This window comes from Rhododendron vialii, chromosome 3a (assembly GCF_030253575.1).
Source record: "Rhododendron vialii isolate Sample 1 chromosome 3a, ASM3025357v1".
NCBI lineage: Eukaryota > Viridiplantae > Streptophyta > Magnoliopsida > Ericales > Ericaceae > Rhododendron > Rhododendron vialii.
This window is the reverse complement of record NC_080559.1, coordinates 31,299,730-31,312,903: the sequence shown is the minus strand read 5'-3', so window position 1 is coordinate 31,312,903 and position 13,174 is coordinate 31,299,730. Positions and strand designations below refer to the sequence as shown.

At 37.1% G+C, this 13,174-nt stretch overlaps 2 protein-coding genes across 2 annotated transcripts; both read left to right on the top strand.

Moving 5' to 3' along the window:
• Nucleotides 1-492: 492 nt before the first annotated feature.
• Nucleotides 493-921, top strand: LOC131321343 (S-protein homolog 29-like). Its single transcript, XM_058352332.1, has one exon. It carries the CDS (start codon nt 493-495, stop codon nt 919-921), a length of 429 nt encoding a protein of 142 aa, XP_058208315.1.
• A 1,126-nt stretch (nt 922-2,047) lies between these two features.
• Nucleotides 2,048-11,890, top strand: LOC131319941 (ADP-ribosylation factor-like). The gene is made up of 7 exons (XM_058350407.1): nt 2,048-2,403; nt 8,152-8,242; nt 9,409-9,524; nt 9,815-9,874; nt 10,107-10,172; nt 11,315-11,514; nt 11,617-11,890. The coding sequence occupies exons 1-6, from the start codon at nt 2,347-2,349 to the stop codon at nt 11,504-11,506; spliced, it is 582 nt and encodes a 193-aa protein (XP_058206390.1). The 5' UTR covers nt 2,048-2,346; the 3' UTR covers nt 11,507-11,514; nt 11,617-11,890.
• Nucleotides 11,891-13,174: the final 1,284 nt, after the last annotated feature.

Sequence of the window (13,174 nt, the reverse complement as noted above, 5' to 3'; positions counted from 1 at the left end):
AACTTATTTTCCATCCTTCCCAAACAAGCCTCAAGGCATATGTGAAATCTCCAAAATACCCCTCTGTTTTGAATATTGCATGGGTGTAACTTGTTTTCATTTAAAAATGGAGGGGGAATATTGTAATTGTGTGTGTTAGGCAATTAAGTTTAAATTTAGAAGAATGGATGAACTTAATTGATTTTCATTTAAGTTTCAAAATGGGAGAAAAAATAAGTTAAGTTCAAAAGAACAGGACGTATATCGCAAGTGTAGTTAAAAAGAAAGAGAGCATTTTCGCATTTGTTGTACAATTTTCAAAGAAGGTAGATTGTCATGATCCACCTGATTGCAAAAGTCTGCTTACGTTTTATGTGCATGTATATCGTATTCCATGCTAATCGTAAAAGATTGCCAAAATCTCTGATGAAATCTCATGTGTGTAAATATGCCATGGCAGCAACTATAAAAGCAATATAAACCAACTGGTTTGGCATCCAAGAGTTGCATACAATGAGTCGGGTCTTCCTAATTCCCCTAGTCGTCGTGCTATTTCACCTTGTTTGTGCAACTTCAAGCGAGATTGCCGATCAAAAAAAAACTTCATTCGGGACTATGGTGCATATCATTAGCGGTGTGCCAGACAATCCTACCAATTTACGGGTTAATTGCACATTTGACGGTACTGATTTTCAAAAGCGCACACTCAACGATGGTCAGGAATTCAGCTGGGGATACTCTGACAAATTTTTTGATGACTATGAGTTCTTGTGTAAGTTTAACTGGGGCACTAAAACCAGCAGGTTTCCGGTGTTAAGTATGCGTATGGCGCCCATTCTTTGTGCTCATTATCCGTGCGATTGCTATTGGGTTGCAAGAGCCGATGGTTTCTATTTCAGCAATGATAAAAAGTCCTGGAAGAAAATGTATGAGTGGTTTTAGACAAATAGTACTAATGTAAAACATGGTGCCTCGCCATCATATTATGCCTACTTATCTAAAGTATATGAATTAGTACTTCTTTATTACTAATAGCTAGCGCTTGAAGCCTTCTAATGCTTTATTTATTTATTTATTATTATTAATGGACCCATTCTTGAATTTCTTCTTACAATTTGCCAAAAGGAATTGCAGATTGAAATATTTTTTTGGTTGAAAAAGTATTATATCCATATAATACATTAATTCCACTTGCATTAAAATTGGGTTAGGGTTCAGATTTTGTTTCCATGGTGGCAGGAAATTATTTTCCGAATTTTTAATTATTTTTAACGAATTTCTTTCCAATTAGCATCAACTGCGCAGAAAATTAGAATGACTGGGAATCATTTAATATGAGCTTAGACTGACTTCATTGTGGCAAAAAAAGAGATGACAATAGTGAATCATAACTCATTAAACACGTTTTTTTTAAAAGTTAAATGCGTTTCGGAATTCTAGCGACATTTGATCAACTTAATTTTTTTTTTTGAGCTTACCGAGCTCATACAAAAATACCAAGCTATAAATCGATTCGGATCATCCAAAATATACCAAAATCGGACCCGATTGGACTTTCCAATCCATTAAGGAGAGACCTAAACTTAGAGACTTGCTCACTCCTGAGGTAGCTTTGTCTAAACCTTCCGGGTGCTACAAACTCCTTTGAACTCAGTCCGTATGACGTTTTGCTTCGATTTTAATTGGACTCCGTAGAGTGGACAGTGAATTAGATCCCAAATTTAATCGAGATACTTCTGTGCTGATGCGAATATCTAATTTGTTGAAAAAAATAGGGAAGATTCTGGTCCCTTCCCTGAGAAATTTTTCGGTGCTACGTGGTACCCGCTCGGTACATTCGAACCGTCTAATACACTTTTGGACGGCTCGAATTAAAACCTTCTATCTTCTCTCACCTCAACACTTTCTTTCTCTTTTTTCTCTCTCCAAATTCAAGCCGTCGAAAAACATAATGGATGGATCGGCTGCACTCAATCTCAACCATTTAAAAGTGTTTTGGACGATCCGAATTAACAACTTATTCACTGATTCTCTCGGTATACCAACAACTAACAAACTCACAACTTTCAGAAAAAGAAAAAAAGAAAAAAGAAATTCGGGAAGAGAGAGAGAGGGAGAGAGAATAAAAGGAAGTTTTCTCTTTTTTCTCATCGATCGTAGAATTCTACTATTGAAGTTTGGCTCGGATTTCCATAGAGACGTACACTCTTTACACGAGTTCCGAATATTCCGATCGAAGGAAGTTTTTCCCTCTCCTCCCGCGTCGTCAACAACAAAGGTTCGACGCGTTGACGCTTTCTCTCCACCCCAAATCTGATCTGTGTTGGAGAGAGACAGATTAAGCAATCGCCGATCGGTGAATCCGTCATGGGACAAGCCTTTCGCAAGCTCTTCGATTCCTTCTTCGGCAATTCCGAGATGAGGGTACTCTCTCTCTCTCCGCAATTTATGTATCCCGTTGTTGAGGTTTTCTTAATTACTTTCTGTTTTGGACTTGGTTCCTTTTTGGTTGAATTTATTCCTGTTGGGGGGTGGCGTAATGCGGTCTAGGGGTGATTAACGAGCCCGACGAGCCGAGCAATTAGTTGTACTATTCAAGCTTGGATTGCGAACTTATCGAGCTTCAGAACATGTCCTAGCTTAGCTTGTTTACGAGACGGGCGGATCACGAACGAATCTTAATCGAGCTGAAGACGGAACCGAAGTCGAGAAGGTTGAATTATTTATATGTATCATGAGCCGAGTGATAGTTTGTTCGAGCTTGGTTTGACAGCTTAACGAGCTTCAAAAGAATAATTGAGCTTGGTTTGTTCATGTAGCAAACCGATCATTGAATGAGCTTTGAACGTACGGTTACGAACTCGAAGTCAATAGCATGATTCGAGTTTGGGGATTTGAAGTCAACACATGTTGTGTAGCTCTTTCTGCGAAATATTAGTTTGAATGATAAAGGAAATTGTTTGAATGGTATCCCTATTGAAGTGTGGAAAAGTCTAGGTGACCTGGTGGTGGTGACTTGGTTGACGAAGTTGTTTAACAATATTATTATGACTAGGAAGATGCCCGACGAATGGAGAAGGAGCACCCTAGTACCTATATATAAGAACAAAGGGGATATTCAAAACTACAACAACTATAGAGGTATTAAATTGATGAGTTATACGATGAAGTTATGGGAAAGAGTTATTGAGCATCGTTTTAGGATGATGACTACGGTATCAGAGAAACATTTGGGTTCATGCCTAGAAGATCAACCATGGAAGCTATCTACCTATTAAGGAGATTGGTAGAAAAATATAGAGCAAAGAAGAAGGATCTCCATATGGTCTTCATAGACTTAGAAAATGCTTATGATAGGATGCCTAGAGACATCATATGATGGGTTCTGGAGAGAAAGAGAGTGACCAAAGGGTATATCGAGGTGATTAGAGACATGTATGAAGGTGCCGTCACCACCATTAGATCACCAGTAGGGGAAACGAGTGAATTTTCAATCACTGTAGGATTGCATCAAGGGTCAGCCTTGAGTCCGTATCTCTTTGCCTTAGTTATGGATGAATTGACTTAACAATTTTAGGAGGATATCCCATGGTGTGTGATGTTTGCAGATGACATTGTCCTCATAGATGAAACCGCTAGAGGTGTTAATATGAAACTAGAAATTTGGAGGGAAGCATTAGAGTCAAAGGGTTTTCGGATAAGTAGTAGTAAAACTGAGTATATGGTGTGCAAGTTTAGTGGTACCAACAGTGCGCATGAAGAAAGAGTGATGATCCAAGACCAAAAGATACCAAAGAGTGATTATTTTAGGCATTTAGGCTCAATTATTAGTAGAGATGGAGAGATTGCCGATGATGTGACCTATAGGATCCAAGTGGGGTGGCTCAAATGGAGCAGCGCTACTGGTGTACTATGTGACAAGAGAGTACCTACAAAATTGAATAGAAAATTCTATGGAACTGTCATGAGACCACCGATGCTTTACGGGACAAAATGCTGGCCTATTAAGAAACAACAGGTGAGCAAGATGAGTGTAGCGGAAATGAGAATGTTGAGGTGGATGTGTGGTAAGATTAGACGAGACAGTATTAGAAATGAAACGGTTCGTGAGATGGTAGGTATAACACCCATAGAGGAGAAGTTGAGGGAAAATAGGCTAAGGTGGTTTGGGCATGTCTACCGTAGACCAGGAGATGCAGTAGTTAAGAGAGCGGATAGGATAGTTTTGGGTAGCAATGCTACGGGGAGGGGTAGACCTAAATTGACATCAGATGCTGTTGTGCGCAAAGATATGAGTTTGTGTGACTAAATGACCCTTGACAGAGCTCAATGGAAGAAAAAGATTCATATAGCCGACCCCAAGTGATTGGGACATAAGGCTCGATTTGGTAATGATAAGGAAATTGCTGATATTTTGGAAACTTTTTAAGTTCCTCTCATGATCCGTATTGGAGACTTTACCTCCGGATCACAATGTTTATTTCAGGTGCACTTTACTTCACTTGCTAATGACCCCCCAACTTGAGCCTCAAATAGTGTGGTCTGCTATATGCTTGTAAACTGTTCGTAATTGAATTTTTATGCTTCAAAAAGCAGGGTAATATAAAAGGTAATTAAAGAGTCGCACAGACCAACCGATTGTAAGGGTCGTATTCTTGAATTTGGAAGAAAAAGAAGAGTAGTGATTCATAATTTGTAGCATGGACCTATAATAAGACCACTTAGATTGAAATAGCATGCACAAAAATGTCCAACATAGAGTACAATCGAACATTGGAGAGATTAGTTGACATCAGTAAAAGGAAAGGTGGTTTGTGATTTCTAGGTTATGTTGCAGCACAATGACTTCAAATCATATGGTGAAATACAGTTCAATTTATAATACGCCGATTGTACTTCCCACATATTAGATGAAACGAAACTCTTCTATCCTAATTTAGGGGTATCTAAACCACAGAAACTTTCATGGGATTTTAGACCACAGTATGAAATGACTGCCCTTGCAGTTACAAATTTGTAAGTGCGTGGTTTGCATGACCGTTTAATTACACGGTCCATTGATTATCTAGATGCCACTGCGTTCGTCAAGGTAGATAGGAATTGTGCTTTAGAATGAGAGTGATCTGAGCTTAACTAATCTGTGAAACCAGCTTTATCCCAATGTAGCATATTGGTCTATTTAGATATGCCATTCATTAACAGCTATGATGCACGGACACTGACACGGACACGGGAATTCTAAAAAAATGGAGACATGGACACGGCAGGGGACACGCCACGTGTATATTTATTTATTTATTTATATTTTGTTTCAATTTTTTTCCAAATTTAAATGGCAAAATGTGGACAAAACGAAAATTCCAATACCATTTAAACAAAACAAGACATCCATAAGTTCAATACAACCCTATTGAAAAATGGCAAATGCTAGAGACAACCCTGTAGGTTGCAATGTTCTAAAAAGCGCTCGGCGCTAGGCGGGCGGCCGACCACCTTCAAGCTTCGAGACCTATTAATCGGCCATTAATCGCCTTTTAGCAATTAGTCGGGTTTTTTTTTTTTTAAATACTCTGCAACCTCCCTACCATTAATAATCACAGATTTCCTAGTTGCTGTGATATATCTTCTCTCCCAAAAAATTTCCTAGTTCTCTTTGGCTATTGGATACTCAATGTTAACACTTCTAAATGTTAACAGTTCTCTACAATTCAAATATAGAGACATAGAAACTAGGTACTACCAAATAACTAGTCAATCCATAATGAGAAGTTCAATGTTCATAGTTCAAATCAAATGAAACCAAGTACGAAATTACCAGTCAATTACAAAGTGTAACGTTCAAACCAAATGAAACCAAGTACGAAATTATTAGTCAAATACTCCTCTTCTTCTCCATATCCATCCATAACTTCATCTCTATCGGACTCACACTCAAAATCGCCGTTTAATCGATTAACCGATTAATCACCGTTTAATTGCCGATTAACCAATTAATCGCCGATTAATGGGCGATTAATCGCCGCCAAATCCCGATTAATCTCCAGACCGCCTAATTCAAATGCCCAAGCATTAATCTGATCGGAGAGGCCATAAAACCTATTAATCGCCCATTAATCGGCGATTAAACGCGATTTTTAGAACACTGGTAGGTTGTCAGGAGTGGGGGACACGCGCGCGTGTAGGCTCACATTCTGACTTGGCTCAGTTCCTGTAAATTTGTACGCACTCAACTTCTAGTGAAATGATAAATGCGAGAAGTAAATTACGAAATTAGCCTCTAAATCATTTTAGACTGCATCTCATCAATTCCTTCATCGAAATAATTAGAATCAAGTTCCGCTTTAAATTTTTTTTTTTTTACTTATTCAATTGTTCTTTACATATGTTAGTTTTGTACCTCACTTTTTGAGTTTTATAATTCGTCCCGTCAAGAAGAATCGGAAAAGTAAAAAATTATAACTTTTACCAATTTTTTTTAAAAAAAATCAAGATAAAGCCAGTTTTTTGGCACTTTATCTTGAATATTTTCAAAAAAAATTGGATGAATGTCATAATTTTTTACTTTAATAATTCATTTTGACGAGACGAATCGAAAAACCAAAAAAGTGAAGCACAAATCTAACAAACGCAAAAAAAAAATAATAATAAGGACAAAATAAGAAAAGTCCAAAAAACGTAAAAATTGCTTAGCGGAATGCCACTTAATCCCTCTTAAGGCCTCATTGGCCACAGCACACACCAATTTAAGTTTTCATTCAGCATTTAGGTTCCAAAATTTTGAATGAAACTCAAAGATTAGATCAACCATTTATACATATACAATTGAGTTAATTTTTTGCAAGATCACTCAAAAAAATATTTTCAAATTAATGAACAATTCGAATTATTTGTGTGAGATCCAAAAATGAGCCTTGTTGTACATTTTCGGTATTCTTATAATAGGTTTGCATTAAAAAGTCAAGTGACTTATTTTTTTGTCTTTATTCAATTTTTTTTTGCATTTGTTTGTTTTGCATTAAACTTTTGTGACTTATTGATTTATCTCGTCGAGAGGAATCGAAAAAGTAAAAAAATGAGATCTTAACTTATAATTTTTTAAATGAAGACAAAAATAAATCAAAAAGCAATTTTTTTAACCTATTTTTGTCTTTTTAAAAAAAATTATGAGTTTCAATCAAAATTTTATATTTTTCTGATTTATCTCATTAAGACGAATCAATAAGTAACAAATGTTTGACGCAAAATTAACAAATGCGATTTTTTTTAAATAAAGACAAAAATAAATTACTATTTAACTCTTAAAACAAATTCGCCCAAGTATTTCGCCACCAATAGTCAAGTCCATGAATCAAACACATCCTTAATGAAGAGAGAGAAACATAAACAGTGGGTAATAATATGGCCAAGGAAGGGTAATATGGCCAGCAGGAAAGTAGAGAGCTACACAACACTGACTGTTGGGGAAACTGAGACGAAAGAGAAACTTTTTGACGGATGATTTGACTTGAGGAGATGGAAAAAAGGGCCTTATTTTTGTCTTTTTTGAATGCCCACTAGGTGGTATCTAGCAGAACCCTTTTTTTTAAAATTACACTTTGACCCCCGCCTGTCCCCATCGGTGGGGTCCCCAGCTGTGCCCCCCTCAAAAATTTATATTAAATTATGGGACACGCCATACGTGTCCCCGCATGTCCCCGTGTCCGGACACTACGAAACGTCAACCCCTAGAGGTGTCGGTGCTTCATAGATTAACAGTTTTCCTATGATAGTGGGTTGGGCTTACAGACTCCGAGGCTTATTATTATGTGTTGAAAGTAGTTGTCTAATCTACTTTCTTTTTGGGGGAAACCTCAAGGTGTGCTTCCAGTGTCGAATCATTGCAACAGATGGAAGGAGGTAGGATATTTGAAATTCGAGGATGCATCTCTGAAAACAAAAGGCACCATACTAAAAGGAGGAGAGAGAGAGAGAGAGTTTATCTTTCAATTTTTCGCGGCTTGTCTGTCTCCACCTTCCTTCGCTTGCCTTCAGTGGTTCCTCTATATTTTCATAAATAGGACTATCATTCTTCGATTTGTCTTGAGTTTAAGGTGATCTGAGATTGATCTACATGTTTGTCCTGCTAGTTTTGAGGATTTTATGATCATGTGATTCATAATTTAACTGTTTTAGGTTGTGATGCTTGGCCTTGATGCTGCTGGTAAAACAACCATCCTGTACAAGCTACATATTGGAGAAGTTTTATCAACAGTTCCTACAATTGGTATATCACTGATTTTAAGAGTTCATTTTCATTTTGTTGCTGGTTTGGGTTTCTGTGTAGGTCACTTTGTTGTGTTAATTCCAGTGGATTATTTCTTTGGTGTCTGGGCCTTCTGGGTGTCTCATCAACTGCTTGCTGTTGTGTTTCTTATCTTTCTCTTGGATGTATGGTGGTCGGGATTTATTTATTTTTGGTCGAGGTAGGTAGTATTTAGATTATTGAGTGAAAGAAAGAAAGAATGGAAGTATAGGTGTATTTTTGGAGGACCATAAAATGTCCTTCACCATATATGAACGGGTTTGAGTTATTTTTCTATCAATGTCTTATGAGTAGAAAGTCTACAAATTTGATGATTGCACCAGATTTCTAAGTCCACCTTGTTACATATTGCTGGGGTATAAATAATGCAGATGGGTATATGCGTAGCTATCGTTCATGAAAGGAAGATAACGGGATTAAGCATTCGCATGTGTCAAACTGTATTGCTTTTGGTGTATACTTGGACTTTCCAATACGTATGTCCTTGGGAGTGTAGTTATATATTTACTTTTTGGTCCTTCGATATCAGGCTGCTGATTGCTACAGAATTTTTTGCTTCACCCCAGGCAGAGTACAGTTCCTAAAAATTGGCTTAACGTATATATTCTGATTTGGCAATAGGGTTGAGCCCATTGCTAATTTGGTGATGCTGGTATTTTCCCATTTTTAGTTAGAATTCTCATTCCTATTAGTTCACACGAGCACAGCTAAAAAAACATATGGAAGGGGGGTGGTCGACATTGGTGTCTTCCAATGTTCTAAAAATCGCTAGGCGCTAGTTGGGCAGAAAAGGTGCGCCTAGCACATAGGTGCCAACTAGTCGGCAGCCTAGCCAAGTCGGGGACTAGTCGGCCTAAGCAGCTGACTTTTAGAACACTGGTGTTCTGCATCCAGCCATACCTGGTTGTTTATTAATGTTAACAAGACCATCACTATCAGTTTGAGCCTTAGATGCACTGCTCTGCTCAAATGCACTTTCGTTAAAATTGTACGACTTGTATTGTCAACTGTGTGTTTTCTTATCTGTGCATTTAGAATAAGCTTGATGGTCAGAATCGTAACTTGGTATATTACCAACATTGAAGCATAGTAAATGTACTTGATTTGATTTTTCTCATCTTGTGTAGGTTTCAATGTGGAAAAAGTGCAGTATAAGAATGTTGAATTCACAGTGTGGGATGTAGGAGGACAAGAGAAATTAAGGCCACTATGGAGGCATTACTTCAATAACACCGATGGACTTGTAAGGATTTTCTGCAAGTAATATGTAGCTGATATTGGTTCTAGTTGTCATTTTCATTTCTGTATTGCTTATGGTTTCCCATCTTCATGAACGGTTTGTGCTTTTTAAGTGGTTTTATGCCCTTCAATGGCAAGGTGTTATACCACTATAGTTGCATAAATAAATAAGGAACAAGAAAATCGAATGTAGCCCCGTGTTAGGTACATATAATTTTTAGGTTTTGACTTTTGATTTATCCACTCCTATATTCTCCGATTCATCTTCACGTCTTTCATCTTCTCTATTTTCAGATTTATGTTGTTGACTCTTTGGATCGAGACAGAATTGGCAAAGCAAAACAAGAGTTTCAGGTTGTATATTCTAAGTGTTTTCTGATTAAGGACCCTGTTGTGAGCGTTGTTACTAACAACAAACAACAACAGTAGAACCCATTTAGTCCCCAATCATTGGAGGTATAGGTGGGGGAGGATTGGAGACAGACCTAACCTTTGGCAATATGCACAAAGTGGCTGCTCACGGAATACCACTAAAATAGTGGCCCCCTTATACCAATTTTGCTCATTCGACTTATTTTTCTTTCAGGCCATTATAAAAGATCCATTTATGCTTAACAGCGTCATCTTGGTGTTTGCAAACAAACAGGACATGGTATGTTATGCAACACAAGTAGTTTCCTTGCTGTCTTTTGACTTCTATGAAGCACACATATTTAGACCTGTTTAATGGGGTTGCAAAACAAGTTCATGTGTTAGATATGGATTTGAACTCTGAGATTCCGTAACACTACCTGCACAAAACGGAATCTATTAGGAAGAATATTGCTATTTAAATCTGGCAGTCTGTTCATAAATGATTTCTCTCCCTCATAATTGTTATCAAGGAGTGGTACACACACTGACACACACAAACATGTTTTTTTGTCGAAAACTGAAGCTTAGGTGTTAGGAGTATCTCGTTGCTCTTCTCAGAAATAACTACATTAGAGTCTGGAATCTATCCCCAAGCTGACGGGGGGACTAAATCCCATTTCCTTCGTAAATTGTCGTAATCTCTGGTATGCCCTGTTTTTATAGCAGGTGAATTAGACACTACATTAAATTTTTATTGGGATGCATTAGCATATATTGGCCCTTTGAGAAATCACCTCCAATGAATAATTTTGTTTTGTAGTACAATATGTATCCTTTATAAACTGATTCACCCATTCCTTCGGTCCACTGGATCGACTGCTCACACTGTGCCACTGGCAAGATAGATATGGGATTCTCTATTCAAACTTTACATTTTTACTATTTCCAAGTTACTGGAGTTTATATCCATTAGTCGAATCGGAGAAAAGCCCTTTTGGCGGAAGCCAATATTCGCATAGTGCCCATGCTTGCTGCTTAGAAGAAAAACGCATTCCTATCTTTTATATATCTCTGGTTCAGAATATAGTGTGATTTTGCTTAGTTGTTTGTATGTGGATTTCATCGACTGATTTTGTCAGCCTTATATGAAATTCCATTTATCTTCATATGATTCTTAAACTCAGTCAACAACCTTGGTTAGTGATTACCTCTAGAGACACCTACTAGTTGTTTCATTCGTTTTAGGACCTAGTTGATAGGTATCATAGCTTCTCTAATAAACCTGGAGATGAATATGTTTCCCACGTTCTTTTGAAATGATGCACAACCAACTGCCTGTATGATCAACTTGTGGAAACATATTTTCATTTGTGCTAACTGCTTATCAATGTTGTGCATTGGCACGGTCAAATATTTAAATATGTTCCCGTCTTTATTCAGAAAGGAGCAATGACACCGATGGAAGTGTGTCAAGGGTTGGGGCTTTATGATCTTAAGAACAGAAAATGGCATATACAAGGGACTTGTGCTCTCAAAGGAGATGGCCTTTACGAGGGCTTGGACTGGTTAGCTAACACTCTCAAGGAGTTAAAGGCCACCGGATATTCTTCAGTGGGCCCCTCGTCGTTCTAGTTAACTAGGTTTAAGCTACTAATCCTTAGACTTTGTCCTTTTAAACATCAAGGAATTGGTTGATTGGCAGCTTCTTTCCAATTTAACTCACACTTTGCTTTCTCTCACAGGCTTATTTGAGGCCTTGATGATTGCAGATGTGGACAGGCGATTTACAACTGTTGAAGTTTTGAAATTTGGCTGAGTACTTGTGGCCTTGTTTGGCACATTGATTTGTCGATTTCTTCAAATGTATATTAGGATATGGCCCTCAGGCCCTGCCTTTTGGGGTTAATTGGTAACAGGGGTTTTTGCCTATTCTTTGGATGCCCCCTGTAATACAATTGGCGCCTATTCAATGTGTAAAATTGGGTGAATTTCAATTCCTGTTAAGAATTTTACTTACTTGGTTGAGTTTTGTGGAGGACCAGCTATTTGGTTGAGTCTGCCAATGATATTCCTCGATACAAAAAATGCCCACTAAGTCCATCCTATGGCATGAGTCTAGGTCAATTTTTGGTAGTTCTGTAACAGAGCCGAGTCGATATGAATTATAAGTCGATCATGAACCAATTCCAAATAACTTAGTTTGGAAATTAAACAAGTTTCAAAAAGTTTTTGTTGAGCTGAGTTGAGCTTGAGTTGTACGGTTCAACTAGTGTTCAGCCACGCGCAACGTAGCTGCGTGATCGTGTTTTTTATGTTCTTGTTATTGTAGCGATGGTTATTTTCGTGTGTGATAAACATCGTGATAGAAAGAGATGAATAACCAAAGCAAATATTGTTAGAAGAAGTTAAATGAAGAATAAGAGCTTTCTTGTTTGTAAACGATAATATCCCGATTGATATTGTTTCATCGGCCCGAATGAAGGGATGGAATTAGATATGTGGTTCTCCCAAGCGCAAAAAAACTCTTTCCGGAAAGAGCTTCTAACTAATTTGAACCGTTAGAACTACTGTTGCGTGATCGAGATTACACACGAATTACTTCTTACAGTCCACACTCAAGCGGCTGAGAAGTCAGGTTCAAATAAATAAACAGTGAGGTCTCTTATTTTCATGAAATCGATATTATAGTCACATAATCTGAGTGTGTGAGCGGATACACAAACGTGAAAAGCAACTTCTGAAAACATTCCAAACAAGAAATTCCTCGGAGCGAAGAGTTCTGCAGCTTTTGCTGAAGAATTATGCGTCTTAGAGCCCGTTTTAGAACACTTTTTAAAAAAATAAGTACTTATTTTATATTTTTAAATTAAAAAAATAATGTAAATGAAAAAAAAATTTTAATTTTTTTGCATCGTATTAAAGATCTCAATAAGATTTTTTAAATAAGATCCATATTACATATTTTTACATTTCAATAAGTCTATCAATTTTTAATTTGAAATTATTTTATTAAAAAATAACTACTTATTTGAGGTTTGGAAATGGGGCCTTAGATAAAGATCCACTTTTTAAAAGCAGAGAATTGAGCAATATTATACTTTGGCCAACCAATTTTAGAAAAAATTTATTAATATTCAATTATTCATGGTAACACCCTCTTTAACCCACCGATTAACCAATAAAGTCTGCTGATATTCTTATTTTTTAAGAAATTATTTTTTTCTCTACGAGATATCTCATTCTCTTGTAATAAAAATCACATTTAATTGAAAATAATTACTTATTTTCTAGCGGAACCAG